Genomic DNA, 18,481 nt, shown 5'->3' on the forward strand with positions numbered 1-18,481 from the left:
AGGCTCTGTACCCCGAGACCCCGTTCTCGAGAACTGAGGAGATATGAACAGCAGTGACGTGGGGACAGGAAGGTAGTCGTAGGGTTTCTGTCACACTGTGAAGTCAGGAATAGCATGCTGTCTGAAAGCAGACCTGGGTTAGCTGGAGCTGCACACGCCAGGGCAACCACTGAGAACAGCAAAGAAAGGGTGTTTAAGTGGTGAGGTGAGCAAGGAGAGAAAATGGGGTCACAGAAAAGGTTCAATTAAAACCACAAAAAACAGAAAAAGAATGAAAAACAAACAAACTAAGAACAAGAAAGCAACAAGGACTAGAAAACAGACGGCTGTTGTTCAGTCGCTCAGTCGTGTCCCACTCTTTGCGACCCCATGGCCTGCAGCACTCCAGGCTTCCCTGTCCTTCTCCAGCTCCTGGAGCTCACTCAAACGCATGTCCATCGCATCGGTGATGCTACCCAGCCGTCTCATCCTCTGTCATCCCCTTCTCCTCCAGCCCTCACTCTCCCAGCATCAGGGTCTTTTCCAAGGAGTCAGCTCTTCGCATCAAATGGCCAAAGTATTGAAGCTTCAGCATCAGTCCTTGCAACGAATATTCAAGGTTGATCTCCTTTAGGATGGACTGGTTGGATCTCCTTGCCGTCCAAGGGACTCTCAGGAGTCTCCTCCAACCACAGTTCACAAGCATCAGTTCTTTGGCGCTCAGCCTTCTCTGTGGTCCAGCTCTCACATCCATACCTGATACTGGAAAAACCGCAGCTTTCACTAGATGGACCTTCGTTAGCAAAGTAACGTCTCTGCTTTTTAATGTGCTGTTTGAAGCCAGCGTCTTCACTCTCCTCTTTTACTCTCATCAACAGGCTCTTTAGCTCCTCTCTGCTTTACACCATTAGGGTGGTGTCACCTGCGTATCTCAAGTTATTGATAATTCTTCTGGCAAGCTTGATTCCAGCTTGTGCTTCATCCCTACTAATCCAACCCCAGGGGCTGTGGAGACACGGCAGGCTCGGCTCCAGTCCCCCGCAGTGAGCTGGGACCCAGCAAAGCGAGCCATGCAGACTTTAGCGCGTATTAGTTATGTTCACATTACTCTGGGGTCTGTTATGCCCAAAACACAGTGCCATCCCTTCAATTAAAAATATTTCATTGCTAAAAACCGCTAACTGTCGTCCAAGCCCTTCAGCAGGTCTCATAGCAACACGGAAGGCTGCTCACTGATCACAGATACAACAACACATACAATAATGACGAGACATCTGAAGTGTTCCAAGAACTACCAAATGGGACGTGGAGACACAACGTGAACAGATGCTGTTGGGAAAAGGTGCCTACAGACTCGCGGACGTGGGGCTGGCACAGACCTGCCTGTGTGAGAAATGCAGGGAAGTGAGGCTGGCCTGTGAGCCGATATGCACACAGTGCATGCACCGCTGACCGACGTGCACCAACTGACAGACTGTCAGAGTGGGTCAGCGATGCGGTCACAACCTAGCGATGCGGTCTACGAGCAGCACGGAGCTGAGCCTCTTCTGTGTTTAGTCACACTTCGTTTTGCTGCTTAGTCACCAAGTCACGTCCACCTCTCTGCGACCCCATGGATGATACAGCCAGCCAGGCTCTCCTGTCCAGGGAATTCTCCATGCAAGAGTACTAGAGTGAGTTACCATGTGCTCCTCCAGGGGATCTTCCTGACCCAGGAACCGAAGCCCCGTCTCTTTTGTCTCCTGCATTGGCAGGTGGGTTCTTTACCTCTAGTGCCACCTGGGAAGCCATGAAGCTCCATGCGCTAAGTCACTCAGTCATGACCGACTCTGTGACCATGGACTGCAGCTCGCCAGGCTCCTCTGTCCGTGGGATTCTCCAGGGGATCTTCCCAACCCAGGGATCGAACCGAGGTCTCCCGCAATTGCAGGTGGGTTCTTTACCAACTGAGCCTCGCGGGAAACTTATTATAATCCTACGGATACTAGTCATGATTCACACAGTTTGAACGTATTAACTCCCAATCCACTGCCACGTTCTCTTGTTAAAGAAATGTGCTTTTTCAAGGAACAGAGAATTTTTGAGTCATTTAAATTTATTAACCACTTCTCCAAGGTTTATATGCTTTTGGTCACATTTAAGAAATCTTTCTTACTCTGGTGTTATAAAAACATCTCTTCATATTTTATCAGCTTTTCCTAAGAAATGGCTTTTCTTGATCAGATCTGTTAACAGATCAGATCTACTATATCTTGCTGTTATTATACGAGATCCAATTTTTTCTTTTTTGACACATACCCATGATCTCAGCAACATACACTCGTTAATCTGTTATTTTCTTCAGACTCACAGCTCATGTTTCATACCACCCCTCCCTAAGTACGTGTCATGGATGAGTCTAAACACATCTAACAACAGATGCTTGAAAAAAATTGACATAAAATAAGGTTTGTCTCTGTTCTTACTTTTAAAAACACTGTTGGCAATTTTGGGTAACTTACATGTGAATTTTGGGATCAGAATCTGTGGCAACATCAGGATTTTCATTTTTAAAGCAAAGAATTTGTAGATGAACTGAGGAGCGACATGACCTCTAAAATGTGAATTCCCCCAAACTTAAAGACAGCCGACTTCTCCACTGCAGTCTACTGCTTCAGTCTTCCTCACTGGCGGAGGGCGGGGGGCTCCCTCTGCAGGTCCAGCCTGGGTGGGTCGGTCACTCTCGCTACCGCCCACCCCCGACCCCTGCCTGCACCATGCAGCCACCAAGAGAGGTAGCCCCTGAAGACTGGCTGTCCTGAAACAAACCATGAGGTGGAGAACACGCCACACCCTCAGAGACCACACAGCAACGTGACAGGTTCACTCCCAACCGCACATCAAGCAGAGCTGAGTGAGGGCAGCTGACGCCCTCGGGTGGGCAGAGGGGGTGCCCGCCTCCTGTGCGGGGGGGGGGCTGAGCAGGGCTCGAGCAAAGTCCCCAAAGGAAGGTCCAGGTGCATCAGAAAGCCAAACCTGCAACCACATCGCCATCAAAGCTACATCTCCAGTATACTGAAACATTTACAGTGTGTCTTTCTTTTTCCCCCTGGCTGCACCGTGGGGTTCCCTGATCAAGGACAGAACCCAAGCCCATGGCAGTGAAAGCACAGAGTCCCGACCACAGGAACGCCAGGGCAGGCCCGCTCTATTGACAAGCCAGGCAGGATAGGCCTCCACGGCAGAGGACGGAGGGCACAGAGGGAGTGTGGACAAACCTGTGCCCAAGTGATGCCGGCAGCAAGCGTGGAGAGTGCCGGCCACGTTCACTACGTTCACAGTCTATAGCGTGCGACACAAAGTCAGCGGGAGAAACAAACACCGTCAGGAAACAGAGCAAAGGCCGGAGCAGCAGTCCACATGGATACGCGGCCGGAGGTCTGCGTCCCAGGCCCAGAGGCTGCACATAGGACGCTGAGTGCTGGGGCGGCTGGCACAGCCCGGCCACGCACCCCGTTGCCCCTGTGAGGGACCAGGGCACCAGCACAGGGGTGGGCAGGTCAGACACACCACACTGGGAACTGAGGGCGCCTGGCGGAGGTGGCCGTGAGAACCTGGTATGTGGGGCCTGGGACGCGTTGACCTGTGGGGCCTGCGCCTAAAGCCACTGAGAAACCAACAAGAGAACACAGACATGTGCACATGTGGGGCCTGGGCCTAAAACAAGAGACCACAGACGGGCAGGAGCTCAGGATCAGGACTGCGAGCCAGAGGCCACAGGGCGGGTTCACACACCCCGAGAAAGGGCCCCGCCTGCAGACCCAGAGTGGAGTGGCCCTGGAGGGGCCCTGTCACCAGGCCCTGACTGGACCCTGTGCCAGACCTGGAGAAAGCCCCTGGCGAGCTCAAGCATCGTGGCTGCTGCACTTGTCTGACCCACAGGGCGAAGGCCGTTCCCTGCAGACCATCTGCCCGCCTGGGGGTCGAGGCCCACAGGCCCAGGGTGTGCTCCCCGCACACTTGCGAGCCGGTGGCCACAGGGATACCCCTCCCCCAGCCAGCGTCCAGAGCTGGGTCCCCACATCTGGTCTTGCCCTGTGTGGGGAGGGGCCTCCTTGCTTTCAGGGAGAGTCTGAGGTCCCGTCCACCCTGTCCTGGCCCTGCTGTGGGGCGTGCAGTGACAGGTCACGTCCAGGGTCATCACTGTGCCAGGCCTCAGCATGGAGGCCCTAGACAAGCGCGCTCAGGCCCGTACCTTAAACCAGCTTCGCAAGCACCGGGGCATCCCGGGCAGGAAGCAGTTACCCACCTGGCCCTGGTGCTCAGAGGGGCTTCCAGCAAGGCTGGCCCCCACGGGCGTGCACCTCAGCCTCGTGGGAACTCGGTTCCCAGCAAGGCCGGGTGGCTTCTCTCAAGTCTGCTGACAGCTGTCAGCCTGCTGTTCCCGCCGGGTCCACCCAAGACCCCACAACGAACCCCACTGGGAAGAAGACAGGAGGATGTGAGTGTGGCCGTGGGCACCTCGTCAGTGGAAGTGCAGGGGGAGCTGCAGGCTGGGGGCAGCCACCACATGCGAGGGCACCCTCCGCTCCCGGGACGCGGCAGCACAGACAGCTGACGGGGAGGCCCCGGGCAGGGTCCTCTGCCCGCCCACAGCAGGGCCCTCCGGCCCGCGACGGCCACGTCGCCTCTTGTGGACAGGACTCTGGGCAGCCAGGTACCAGACCCACAGATGTGCCTCTGACCTTCCCGCTGGCAATGAGGTGCAGCCCGGGCAGCACAAAGGGCCTCACCGCGCAGGGGTGCAGGCACCTGCCGGCCAGGGCCCGCGCTCGGTAGACACCACGCTCCTCTCAGCCCACACGGTCACGTCAGAGGTAAAGCACTGGGGCGCCACCACGTCCACCTACACAACACACATGCGTGCACGCACACGCCAACTCACACTCATGCACGAGCACGTGAGCCCCCGCCTGTGTCCCCAACAGCCGTGGGCGTGCAATAACGACCACGGCACAGAGAAGACAAGTGAGGCCTGCATGACTGTGTGAGGGCTGCATTACCCAGCGGCTCACAGCACAGACACACAGGCCGCCCCTGCCCCAGTGAGGCAAGCGCGTGTCAGACAGAATCTGACTCCTGCTGCTCCCTGGTCAAAGCCAAGACCTCTCGGAGGACAGCACAAGCAGGCTGTGTGCGTGGCCGCCGTCTCCGTGGACAGGGCCAGCCTCAGGAGAGACGCGGCCGAGACCCGGTGTGCATGGCCTCCAGCGCGGGGGTAGGCATGTGGGGGCGCCTGAACTCGCGTAGGGGGGCCAGGCTGATGCTGAGCACGCACGCTCACTCGGCCGTAAGTGCGGGTTCTGCACGTCTGGATGCAGGTCCGCACCCAAGGCTTCAAAAATCACACAGCAGAGAACCCATGTGCCCGTGCATCCTTAACTCACTTAGCAACGGACTGGATGACCTTGGAGGAGGTGTCCTTGATGTTGGTGAAGAGGCGCTCGGTGCCCCCACGCAGAATGTCCAGGAACCCGCCATAAGGCTGCTCGTACTCAGCGACCACCAGACCTGCAGGCAGAGACAGACGTGTCCAGAAGCCCGGGCGCCGCAGCAGGCACGTCCCTCAGCCTGGGCCGGCATCCTCCACCTGTGTTCCATGCCCCGGCGCGAGAATGAACTGGGTAGAAATGACCCAGAGCAGAGCCTGGCTACACCCACAGGCCAGAGCCTTTAGGCGCGTGAGGCTGTTCCCATGTCCCAGACACTCACCCAACTCGCTCCCAGCGCCTGCTGGACACCAGTAGCGACCCTGTCTCTGACAAACACGTTGGAGCCCAGCGGGGGTGACCAGGCTGGTACGCAAGGTACGAACACGCCCACAGACGCAGGCTGCAGATGCGTGGGGAGGAGAGGGGAGAGGAGGGGGCAGGAGCAGGGCCACTCGCGGCACAGGAAGGCCACGGCGGCCCCCCGCTCTGCTGGTCTGCAGGGCAACAGGCCCCCAGCGGCCGCCCTGACGAGGCCGGAGCAGCGGCCCACAAAGGCCCCGAGACCAGGGTCCAGGGCACGACTACACCGCGGTCGTGAGTGCACAAGTCGGGGTGAGGACGGAAAGGAGGCTCCACACGCACTCGTGAGGGGCGGCCTGTGGCCTCTGGATCCAGGGGCAATGCGTGTGTGACACCTACGCCAGCCCTCTGCCAGGCACCGTACGCACGTGGCGTGTCTGTCCAGGCACCTCGAAGCGGCCCCCTACACTGTGCCCCAAGGAGGCAGCTGAGCCAGAGCCATTCTGGTGGACAAGGAGCCAGGACACGGGCTGGCCAGCTGCCAGCATCAGCCCTGGAGGCGACGAGTGGCAGCATGACCCTGACAGTGAGGTAGGGATGGCCCTGGAGACATAGGGCAGAGGCGTGTCTGGAACCTTCCGGGGCAGCCACACTGAGGGCTGGCTGCACCGGCCCCCAGAACCCCCAGGCTAACTAGCAGATCAACAGCAACCCTCTCAGCAAACACGGCCGAGCCGTGAACAAAGTCCACCGGCCCCCTGCCCCCTGTCAGACCCACCTCCCCACCCAAGCCATCCTCACAGTGAGCAGACGCGGCCCCTGTGGTCCCCACAAAGCAGCTCTGCTCCCTCACACACCTCCTCCGGGGCCACCCCCGGGGTCACCGTGGGCTGGCCTCAAGGAGCCCCCGCATCTGACCGGGCAGGGGCCACTCTCGCTGGAGACCCTTGTGGCCACCCAGTCCCCCGGGGACCCAAGGCTGAGGCAGCCTACAGGCAGTCCCCCCAGAGCCCCTCGGGCAAGGCTGGGGCTCAGAGGACCCAGGCTGCCCCGATGGCGGGCAGGGCAGAAGGCAGGTGTCCGGCCTCTGGCCCCCACGCTGGTCCTGAGCCTCACCAAGGAACAGCCCTGCTGAGTCTAGGAGCGGCTCAGGAATCGTGAACCGGGGTCCCGGGGATACTCACCGCTGCCCGTGGAGCCAGGAGGGGCCGCATGCCCATAGCCTCCATTCTGCTCCAGGAGCTGGAAAGGTGCAAACTCGCGTCAGGCCAGGCAATCGGGACACGTCGCCCACCAAGTCCACCCTCCTCCACCTGGCTCGTTACAGAACCACCAAGGACCCCCCTAGGGTCCCAACGAGTCCTGGACCCCAGGGCTGATCCGTGGGACCACCCAGGCACACACCTCCATTCACAACACAGGCAGCAGACGTGAACCCACCCCACCCACCAAGGCCGCAGGCCCTGTCGTAGACAGGACACAGCACGGGACCCATGGAGGCTCAGGCGGGATGACCGCCACGAAGCGCGGCCAGAGAGCACAGCGTGTGTCCCGGGGGCTGAGCCCGAGGCCGCGTCAGCTGCCGTTGTAACACAACCGCCCTGGAGACCTGAGGCTCCCCGCGACGGGCCCAGACGAACCCACTCCCGCGCGCTCTCCCAGCCGGAGCAACTGCAGCTCCGCGTCCACTCTCTACAAGCTACGCAAAAGTTCTCTGAAGTCTCTTCCAAAGTTTCTGAGCATTCTTACTTTCAGGTTACCATGACACATTAAACTCAGGAAACACTCTCTCATGGCCTCTATGGTACGTGAAGCACCAGAAGTGGTCAGTGATAAGTGGGCTGCTCCCAAGAGCCTTAAAAACAATACCTGCGAAATGTCAGGCACGTGTGTCTTAGCTCAACTGTGTCATTCACCCAGAAATCAAAAACTTTGTTGTTTCATCAGCTTCTCGAAAACACAGAGCACCTCTTGTGGGACTGCAGGCTCCACAGCAGCTCGGAAGCTGCAGGGAACGTGCTGAGGCTGCAGGCCCAGGCCGCGGGGAACATGTTCGGAGGCCCCAGGCCGCAGCGTACAGAGCCTCCGGCTCTCCCGACTCCAGCCCAGCCTCCTACCCGGTGCTTTCCTGGTCTCAGAGTCCATCGGGGCAGGCCAGTGTGCCCACGCTGCCCCGAGGACCAGCTGACTTCTCTCCCTCGAGGCCCCGGGCAGAAAAACCATACAGCAGGGTGTAGGGTTGGGCTGACGTCTGACCCACAGGTCCCAGGTTCTAGAAGCACGTAGAGCAGCACGTGCTCACGAGCCCCAGCGGAAGCAGCCTGTGTCCTTCCTCAGGCACTTCTGCCTTTCCTGTGGAGCCGTCCTCAGGGGCACACATGGGCTGGCTGCCTCTGGATCTCGGGCCCAAACGCCACCCGAGACTTGGCCCACCCGGAGGCCCAGGTTCTCTGAAAAGACCACGGGGCAGCCCAGGCCGACCTGCCTCAGCGGCCTTTTCCTCCTCGCCACTGGCCTCTCTGAACCTCACCCACTCTGAACCTCTGAGCCCCACCCTGGGCTCTGTCTCCCGGCTCCAGGAACCCCACAGGGTGGCACACTGCCCCTCAGGCGACCCCGGGGGCTCCTCCCTCCTCAAGAGCCAAGTGAAGCCAGACCACCTAACCACCTGACTCTAAAGCGACACAGCATCATTGCAAGCAGCACGTGGAAGCCCACCTCGGTGATGGGTGACTTGGGGTTCACGTTGCGGGCGGCCGCGATCTCCTGGAGCTGGTTGACCAGCTCGGTGACGGACAGCCGCTCCTCCGGGTTGACCTTGAGCATGGCACCTACGGCAGAGGCAGAGCTCATCCTGAGGGCGGCAGGGCTGGTGCCCCGGGCGGGCAGCACCCCTCACTCTGCAGGGCAGTGGGCCCTGGAGGCCCGTGTCTTGCTTACACTACTGCTTTTAAAAGCAAGCGGGGAAGGACAATGTGAAGAACAAGATCAGCAGAAGCTGCCGCTCAGGACACATGCTCAGGGTGAGGTGGGCTGCGCTGGGACTTACGGATGAGGCCATGGAACACAGAGTAGCGCGTGTCGTCGGCGGGGATCACGTACTTCCCATTGACGATGCGAAGCTTTGCCCCGTCCTCAAACGGGTGCTGCCCGAAGCAGAGCAGGTACAGGATGCAGCCCAGGGCCTGCAGAGACAGGAAGGCCTGCTGGCTCTGCCCTGCCCGCTGGCCACGGTCTACACTCGCGGGGCGCAGACACCAGCCACATCAGAGTGGCCAATAAAGCTCAATCCTCCGTTCTCTGATGAGAAAGTCCTTTCCAAACACCAATCTACTACCCCAGGGTGGGCTCTACTCGCCAAGCGGCCGTGCTGAGCGCCAGGGACGAGTCGGGGGCTGCCGGCCCCGCACCCCTTCCCTGCCTCCACCACAGCACCTGCCACAGGAGGACAGGAAACCAAGACTGTCCAGCACGTTGAAGGGACTGAGGCTCATGTGGGGCCCAGACCAGGCCAAGCGCCGCCTTCCAGCTCATGCATGCGGTCCTTGGGCTGGGACGGGCTAAAGGCGTCCACTTGGAGTCGACCAGCTCACGCGTGTCCACCAGTCTCCACTCACCAGCACAAGGCTCCCCAAGCACTGGGACTGTGGGTCACGGGCCTACTGGACCTGGACGGGAGCCCTGAGGTGGCGGTTCAGGGCCCCCAGTCCTGCTCTCAGGGCACCAGGGAGGCCACAGGGCACCTCGGATGGGCAGGAGCAGGGCTCCCTGAGGTCCAAGCCCTAATGCTGAACCAAGGGGTCAGCAGACACCCACTCAGTCAGGCCCCACGTACACAGGGGCCGCCTTCCACCAACGGGACATGTACTAGAGGATGGGCCTGACCTCACTCTGAGACCCCGTAAGGCCTCCGGCCCAGTCACAGCTCCGGCATCACCAGGTCAGTGCACAGCTGCAAGGCCATCCGGAAGGCCCAACGCTGGCCACGCAGACTGTGGCTCTGAGAACCCTAGTCTTCGAAGGGGCTCGGACCAGACAAGCTCAGGTCCAGGCGTGCAGGAACACCCCGTTTCGGGCTGGGGCTGGGCAACACCGGCCCCCACCCCTCAGCGCCCCACGCCAGCGCCTGTCCACTAACAGCGTCACCAGGGCTGCAGAGAGGGATACAGAACCACCGGAGGAGAGCAAGAACCACGGAGGAGAAAGGGGAGGCGAGGGCCAGGTGGCCGCAGCCTCACCCAGAGCCCCGCGGGGCCAGTCGGGCTGCCCAGGCCCAGGGGCCAGCCGCCTCACCCAGATGTCCTGCTTCTCGCCGATGGGGAAGTTCGAGTACAAGTCCACGATTTCTGGCGTCCTGTACATGGGCGTCGTGTTCCTCGTGATCTGAAAAGAGGAGAACGTGTCAGAGGAAGAGGCACAAGCCCGGGCAGCGGGGCCCAGCGCCGGCCAGGAGGCCTGGCCAGGGTGGTCACACAAGGCCCTGCACGGGGCCCCTGAAGCGGGCTGGGCACATGGGGCCAGCACCAGGGATGCAAAGGACCGGCAGCCCCCACAGCAGCACCCAGGAGTCCTCGTGAACCACCAACAGCGGAGGAGGGTGCGTGGCGGGCGGGGTCACGAGGCTGCGGGACCCGCTCTGGGTGCTGTGACCAGAGCCCCAGGGCGAGCTGCAGACCAGGCCCCAGGCAGGACGCATCTGCAGCCCCGAGGCGCGGGTGCCCCCCAGTGAGCGCGGCCTCCAGGGAGAGTGTAGCGTGCGGCCCTGGCTGCTGGTCTCACGCTGGGCTCTGCTGGTACGGGTTCCGGGGCCGCGTCTGCGAGCACGCGCTCCCCGTACGAGGACACAGTGTGAGTGTGCAGACGGCTGCCCCAGCAGGGGCTGTCTGTGCCCACTCAGTGCCACCTGCCGTTCACAGGGGCCTGAACTCGCCCACCCGTCTCCCCGGGGGGCTCCTGTGGTTACCTGCTGAACCACCCCGAAGGCAGGTTTTTACATGATGCTTTAAAGTGCCACCTTTAAAACGGGACCGCACGCTTAAAAATGGTTACGGCGGGAAATTTTACATTGCATACTTTGCCACATCAAGAAAAAAGCAAGCGGAGAGCCGGCCAGAGCAGGCACGGGCGGCGGTGGTGTCCTGGCGCCACACTTGCCTCCTCCTCCACCAGGGCCCGGCGCTGGGCGCTCCAGCTGTAGTCGGGGTAGTGCGAGATGGTCGTGGCACTGCCGAAGTCGCACAGCTTGATGGTCCCCTGGTTACTGAGCAGCAAGTTTTCAACCTGCAAGTTCCAGAAACAGTCTGTGAGGCCGGGCGGGCAGAGGCCCAAAGGGCAGACCGGCCAGGGAGTCTTCTGGGGAAAGGGGACACTCCGTTCTGACCAAAATCGGTGTGTGTACCTTAAGATGGGACACATAAACAAACGGAAGGTAAAATCCACCACAAATCAAAGATAAGCTAGTAACATAGGATATATACAATATATATAGAATATTTACAATAAAAACCTTTAGAAAACTTAAAAAGATGAGAAAAAATTAACATACCATTTAAAAGTCACCAAACACATTAATAACTGAGGAAGAAACCTAACAAAAGATACACGGAAGACCTCTTATTCAGAAACTGTGAATAATTGAGACCTTCAATCTGCATCAAACAGGGACCTGGACTCTCCTCCGAACAGGGGGGCACAGACCCGCCCGCAGCTCGGGAGCCGGGCCCCACGGCCAGCCCACTTGCCCCACCGCCCGGGAGCCGGGCCCCACGGCCAGCCCACTTGCCCCACCGCCCGGGAGCCGGGCCCCACGGCCAGCCCACTCGCCCCAGGGAGCTCTACTCCTCCGGTGGCTGCAAAGAGTCAGGAGACCAGGACTCCATGACCCAGGTTGGGAGCACCTTTACCAACCCAGCAGCTGGGACGTCTCCAACCTGTCAGCCCCTCTCTTGGAGCAGGGGTCACGGCCACTCTAACCAGAAGCCGACACTCTGAGCCAAACAAGCACAGGCCAGCCTCACTTCCCTGCGCTTCTCACACAGGCAGGTCTGTGCCAGCCCCACGCCCACAAGTCTGTAGGCGCCTTTTCCCAACAGCATCTGCTCACTTTGTGTCTGACTCCGTGTCCCATTCGATAACTCTCGAAACACTTCAGACGTTCCGTCATTATCGTTCGTGTTGCTGAATCTGTGATCAGTGGCCTTCAATGTTACCATGAGACCCACTGAAGGGCTCCGATGACAGTTGTATTTTTCAGCAATCAAGTATTTTTAATTGAAGGGATGGACATTGTCTTTTGGGCATAACGCACTGCACGTTAACAGACCCCAGAGCAGTGTGAACATAACTAAGAGGCGCTGGGAGCCAGGCCGCCCACGCGGCTCGCTTTGCTGGGTCCCGGCTCGGGCAGAGACACCAAGAGCTGGCAAGAGCCGCACAGCCTGGGGGACCCGCTCTGATACGCAGGCCGGGGAGCAGCAAGGTTGGGCGCTGAAGACCCCTCACAAGGGGCCAAGATGACTCACGCCAAACACGAGATGCCACAGGAGAGCGGTCTGCCCTGCCAGCGCTGACACGGGGCTGCCCCACAGGCCACCGGGTCCCCACGGACAGGGTGAGGCAGGCAAACCCCACACCAGAAGGAAAGGCCAGGGGCAACAGGAAACCCACACTGAGGAGGACGTGCATCCGGGCCCGTCACTCGTGTCTGGGGTCCCCGGGCCCTTCCTGCCCCTCTGTGGAGTGCCATGCCAAGACCCCCGGGGACAGACCACAGGAGCAGGTGAGAAGTTCCTGCACAGCGCCAGCAGCCACGGACCCAGCACACGGGCGCTGAGCAGTGCCCCCCAGGCCGAGCTGTCATCCTTGAAGTTTTTCACCTTCCTGAGCCAGAGAGGAGCCCGCCACCTCCCGAGGACGGTGCTGTTCCCAAGGTTCAAGATGCCCCAAGAGGAAACGGGAAAGCTGGCCACAGCTGGACATGCAGGAAGCAAAGGGAGGTTCCTGGCAGGAAGGGGCATATCTGGGGTCTTCTTTTAGCAAGTCAGACTGGGGAGGGTAGAGGGGGCCTGCCGCCACCCTGAGCCGCTGTGAGAGTTGGGGCCCTGCCTTCGCGGATGCCGGATTATCGTTAAAATGAAGCCACAGACCACGGGAGACATCTGTAGCATGTTCCACTTAAAAAACACTATTGTAAGAACGTACAAAAACCAACCAACAGACAACAGAAAAAAGGCAAAAGACACCCAGTTAACTTAACAGTAAGAACTCTGATGACTAAAAACACAGCAAAAACACACATCGTTAAACAAGAAAACACAAAGTCGTGACCACGAAGCCCCCTCCCCCACCAGTGGTGGCCCCAGGAGGAAGGGCAGCCTCCCGTGCGTGCCAGGGGCACACGCAGCCCTGTGGGGAAGCGCTCCTGCCCAGCGCCCAGCAGCAGGCGGGCAGGCCTCCTGCCCAGAGCAGCCCAGGGGACGTTACCTCCTCTCGGCTCCACGCAGGGGTCCGCGCCCACGACCGTCCACACCCTCACCCGTGGGCGAGAGCCCCCAGCTGGGGACAGGAGCAGAGGCAGCCTGAGCGCAGGGGGCTGCCGGGCAGCGGGCGCCGGCCCCCTCTCGTGGCGAGCAGGGCAGGCAGGGCGGGCGGGGCCCGTACCTTGAGGTCCCTGTGGATGATGGGCGGCTTCTGTCTGTGCATGTGCTGCACCGCCCTGCACGTCTGGTAGAAAATCTTCAGGACGGTGTCACACGAGAGCGGACCTTTAGATTCGACTTTTTTTAAAAATTCCACCAGCTGCCCTAAAAGAGAATCAAACTCACATCACCAGGGAACTGCCGAAGCTGGTGCCCAGGCCTGCTGCCCTCCTGCACCCGCCGTGGTGCCGCCCTCCCTGCCCTCCGGCCAGCACCCAGTCGGGGTTACAGAGCCCTGGATGGGAAGCCTGCCCGCAGTGGCAGAGGCCTCCGACCACAGAGCCTTCGTGACGCAGCAGTCACAAGGACCACGACCCTGAACGTGCACGTTCTGGCAGACACCTCTGGGGCAATGACCGCTGAGCTTCCTTAGTTAACAGCGGTCCTCGGCTGTTCACCTGAGATCTCAGCGGATACATCCTCCACCTCTGGGCCCCCACCCCAGGCTGCACCCCGAGGGGTCCCCACCTCAAGGCGTTCCTTCCTGTCTCTGTGGCGCAGGGACCTCAGTCCCGCTGGAACTGGCCGGAGCCCGGGGCCACTGGCCCTCTCCACAGGGGCTCCCTCCGCAACCGTGTGCTGTCTTTGCTGGGCCAGCTTCCGAGGACCCATGACTCACCTGCCTTGGGCCCCCGACCCTGTTCTTGCCCTAGACATCCCAAAGCCTCTTCCAAGAGTCCCGCCTACACACTCCTGTCCAGGGCCCCAGGCTGCCTCCACTCCCAGAGGTGAGCTCCGCATGTTATGGGACCCCTGGTCCCACTCGACGTGGAACAAAGAGCAGCACCACACAGCCACAAGGCCCCCATGAGCCCAGCCCCACCCCAGGAAGCCTCCCGGGGGTGCACATGAACGTGCAGGGCGTGGGTGCAGCAGGCTTGCAGGCAGGAGCCTGCCTCATAAGCTCACACACGATGCTGGCTTCAGTGAGTAGGCACCGCTTTCTTGCAGATGAAGGACAGTGATGGACCAGCCACATGGAGAGCCCCGACGTGAGCTGAGTGCCCACGCTGCACGGTGCGCACCCAGGAAAGGCGCCTGCGAGCACGGCCAGCGCCGCACAGGACCCCAAACGCCAGGCCCCACGGGAGCCCAGGCGCCCACGCTGCTGGGACAAGAGCACCACACACCGGGGTCCTGTCTTCACCTGGGATGGGGTCCTGGTCCCCTCCACTCAGGGTGAGGATCCTGTACTCCTGGCTGTGGTCCCCAAGACCCCCCCAACCAGCAACCACTGCACCCCGTTTCTGCTCTTCGCAGAAAGACTCCCACACTCACGGCCCCCGTCCTCTTCCTGGGACACTCCTCTGGGGGCCGTGACCCCTCAGGGAGCTTTCCTCCCTCCCTTCGGGGGAGCCCCCTGCCTCAGTCTCCCGCGCTCTCCCCTGGCTTCACGGCAGCCCCACGCACAGCCGGTGACGGATGGACAAGCAGGGCGTCTGGGGGCTCCTGCCCTAGCTCCAGGCCCTCTGGCCAGTCCTCCACGCCTGCCGGGCCTCAGAAGTCCTGCCCAACTCCAAGAGCTGTCTTGCCCACACGGGTCCAGCACAGGGCAGAGGTTCAGCTGTGGGATGAGGAGCCCAACCCTCCAGGCGGGGACCCTGCTTCTGCCGCTGACAGAAGCCTCACCTCTCCTGGGGAGCCTGGCAACACTGCCTGCCCACTCGCCTGCTCTGCCCCAAAAAGTCCTGAGAAAGCACCGGCTCCCCACTGCTGTCAGGAGACACAAGTCTTCCTCTCAGAACATAGCAGGCGCGACCACCTTGAGCTGGTGAGGTTGCAGGCCCACCTCCGCGGCCCCGCCCACCTCCGCGGCCCCGCCCACCTCCACGGCCCTGCCCACCCCGGCTTCCAGCCACTTCCCGACCACGGCTGCTTCCTGCTGCCTGATGGCCCCGACAGCGCAGCCGCCCCTCCGCAGCCCCAGTTCTGCTCTCAGCCCGGCATGGGGGTGAGGGGGTGGATGCAGCCACTCAAAGAGCTCCCACCAGACAGGAAGCCACGCTCTCCCTGACGACCATGCGTCTCTGGAGAGGAGACCGCAGGAGCCGTCCCGCCTGCTGGGTGGTCCCGAGCCGCAGGCACCTCACCTCTGCAGAGCTCCATGAGCAGCAGGAACTCCGCCTGCCCAGTGTCCGACTCCTCTTTTCCTATCGATGCTGCAGAACAAAACTGGACAATATTTGGGTGGCCTGAAAGTTTCTTCTGCAGGTGTCTCGTTAAAGGAGAATGCGTAAGTCTGCATGTTTAAAAACAAATATATATACGTAATACTAAGACACTGAAGTCAGAACACTGACTCCAACTAAGGGCAATCTGAGTGCACAACCACAAAAACAGCACGGGGAGCAGGTGGAAGGCAGCCAGGAGGACAGGAAGACACTGGACACAAGGAAAGGGAAGGTGCTGAAGGACCCCACCCCCACCCCCCGCCGCCGGCCGCACGCCTGGCCAGGGGCTGGTGGGGTAGCAGGTGAGGCTGAAGGAGGCCACAGGAAGCCCAACACGGTGAGGACCCTCAGGCTCGGAGGCTGGCAGGCTCACAGTGGACAGAGCTTCCAGATGGAGAACAGATTCTGACAGCAAAGGGCGAGACCCCAGTTCCAGGGAAACGCACGTGGGAGTGGAGAGCCAAGCCAAACAAGCCCGCAGATCAGGCTCCGTGCACGGACGCCCAGGGCCCCTGCCCTCTGGGAAGGGTGAAGGTACCGGGGGCTGCTCAGAAAACAACTTGGAGCCCACGGGAGCCAGGGCTGGCGAAGAGCTGAGGGCAGAACTACTGGCCAGGAGCCAGGCACCACATCAGGTCACTGGGCAGGCAGCAGGGCGGAGGCAGGGAGCTGCCCACCCCCAGTTTGAGACCTCTTGGCAGGAATGATGCTGTTGCTCCCAAAGCTATAAATCTCTTACCATAACTCAGAGTAAAGAACAAGGAAGAAAACTCCTTCCTACTAGACATGGGCTACGGGCAAGTCCAATGAAGCAAACAGAGAGGGCGTCCCCGAGCAGCCGGCAGCCAAGGGCAGCCACGGCCGGCCGCAGGCCTCCCCACGGGGCCATGCTTGTGCTCAGCCCTGGAAAAGGATACCATGAAACACACTTCCTGAATGATGGCTCTGTTCTTCTCCTCTTCATTGGACAGCAATCTCTGTAGCGGGAAATAACGGATGAGGAAAGATTAAGGGCCTTATCTGTCTGCTCTCACCGAGCACACACAGTGCATCTGAGGGTTGTCCCCGCCTGACTGTGTGTTAACATCTGACCCACAGAGAAACGTGACAGGTTAAAGGACCTCAGAAATGGTCCTCGGTGATCCAAGAACGTAAGAAAAACTAAAAACAGGAGGTTTCTCACCCAACAGACTGGAGGAAAATGAGAGATGTGGGTCTACTTCCAGACCCAAGAGTCCAAGTGCACGCCCCCAGCCCAGCCGAACCCCATGACGGTCACTGCCCCGGAGGCTAAGCAGGCCCCCTCAGAGTCTCAGGACGGAACACAAAGTGCTCCCAGCACCCCACCCGAGAGCCCGGCTCACAGACACAGTGTGCACGCGCCACTTTACACGAGTGGCTTTCAAATGCCCGGGGTTCCTGGAACCCTTACTTTGGCAGCTCTGACTCCCCTCCCCTGGCCGCCCCAAAGCTGAAACCCACAGCTTTCAAGTCCTCTAAGACTATAGAAGAAACAAGTGTCACAAATAGACACAGACTGTAAGAAAGAAATATAAACTAAAGGGGAGGGGATAAACCTCTGGAAACAGTGTCACTTAGAAATTTATTTCCTTTAAAACACAGGAAAACCCACAAAAGCTCATCCCCTTTGTTACCTTCAATGCATACTCTCTGCCACTTCCCAGATCTTGAGCTTCATACACAAATGCAAACCCTCCTGAAAATTAGAAAAATACACAGCAGTTTTATTTAACATTTAGCTGTAAAAATACCTTGACTGAGAAAAGGCATAAACTGGACTGTGGCCAGGAGTCTGTGTTCCGCCGTGATGGTGGCCCTGGTTTATGTGACTGCCTTCTACACACCCTGTTCACAGACAGAGACCAGGGCAGGAAAATCAACACAATCGATGCCAGTTCTCTGGAAACAAGTGACTCGTACCACACACAAACATGGATGAGAGAATTCCTCACAGATCGTTAATTCTACGTAAAACAAAATGTTAGCAAATTAAACCCAACAACTATAAAAAAGGATAATACATCACAACTAAGTAAAGTGGGTTTGATCAATGTAATTAGACTATCTTTAGCTTGACTTCTCAGTCCTCTCTAGCTCCCTACAGTGGAAAATTTCACCACGAAAGCTAAAACTCTCAGCAAATGGGAACAGAAGGACAGCTGCTCAGCCTGAGGACGGCGCCTCTGGAAGGCCCTCGGCCACCACCACACTCGGGGTCGGGGCCTGACGCTTCCCTCTGCGACCAGGGCCGGGCAGGCCTAGGCCTGTTCTCGCCACTGCCATTCAGTATCACGCTGGAGGCGCAGCCAGCGCAATCAGGCAAGAAAGGAAATGAAAGGCATCCAGGCTGAAAAAAGACAACAACCAACATGACTGTCTATGTAGACAAGGTGATACCTACTCCTTCAAGCTACTATCAATAATGAACGAGTTTAGGAAGGTTGTGTGATGTAACAGCAATATACGAAAAATCAACCATTTTGACAAACCCTACATTAGGCAAACAGTATGATCCATAAATGAAAAATATGATAAATGGACTTCATCAAAGACGGTTTTTGCAAACACTGTTGAGAGCTTGAAAAGACAAGTCCCTAACTGGACTTCGCAAATTACACATCTGGCAAAGGATCTCTATCCAGAAAATATACATAAAATCCAAAGTTCACTTCAACAACATTTTAAGGGGCAAAATATACGAAAAGATACTCAACCAAGACAAACAGCTGGCAAGTAACCACATGAAAAAATGTCATTATCCACCAGGTATATGCATATTTAAACCACAAAGATACTACTATATACCTATTAGAACATCTAAAAAGTTTAAAACCGACCTACC

General features: G+C 59.0%; 1 protein-coding gene across 3 annotated transcripts in view; it reads right to left on the minus strand.

Moving 5' to 3' along the window:
* Positions 1-18,481, minus strand: part of GAK (cyclin G associated kinase) — a 47,706-nt gene that overhangs the window by 19,516 nt on the left and 9,709 nt on the right. For 2 of the 3 annotated variants that reach the window (XM_065913988.1, XM_065913987.1), the window contains exons 2-11: positions 17,274-17,335; positions 16,536-16,595; positions 15,538-15,652; positions 13,410-13,552; positions 10,905-11,030; positions 10,044-10,133; positions 8,800-8,935; positions 8,469-8,581; positions 6,935-6,992; positions 5,406-5,529 (exon numbers count right to left, since the gene is read on the minus strand). In XM_065913988.1, the coding sequence (XP_065770060.1) occupies positions 5,406-5,529; positions 6,935-6,992; positions 8,469-8,581; positions 8,800-8,935; positions 10,044-10,133; positions 10,905-11,030; positions 13,410-13,552; positions 15,538-15,652; positions 16,536-16,595; positions 17,274-17,335 (1,027 nt within the window). Of the gene's footprint in view, positions 1-5,405; positions 5,530-6,934; positions 6,993-8,468; positions 8,582-8,799; positions 8,936-10,043; positions 10,134-10,904; positions 11,031-13,409; positions 13,553-15,537; positions 15,653-16,535; positions 16,596-17,273; positions 17,336-18,481 lie in introns of those variants that run through there. The other variant, XM_065913989.1, reaches the window with a different exon arrangement.

The sequence above is a fragment of the Muntiacus reevesi genome, chromosome 22, assembly GCF_963930625.1.
Source record: "Muntiacus reevesi chromosome 22, mMunRee1.1, whole genome shotgun sequence".
Taxonomy (NCBI): Eukaryota; Metazoa; Chordata; class Mammalia; order Artiodactyla; family Cervidae; genus Muntiacus; species Muntiacus reevesi.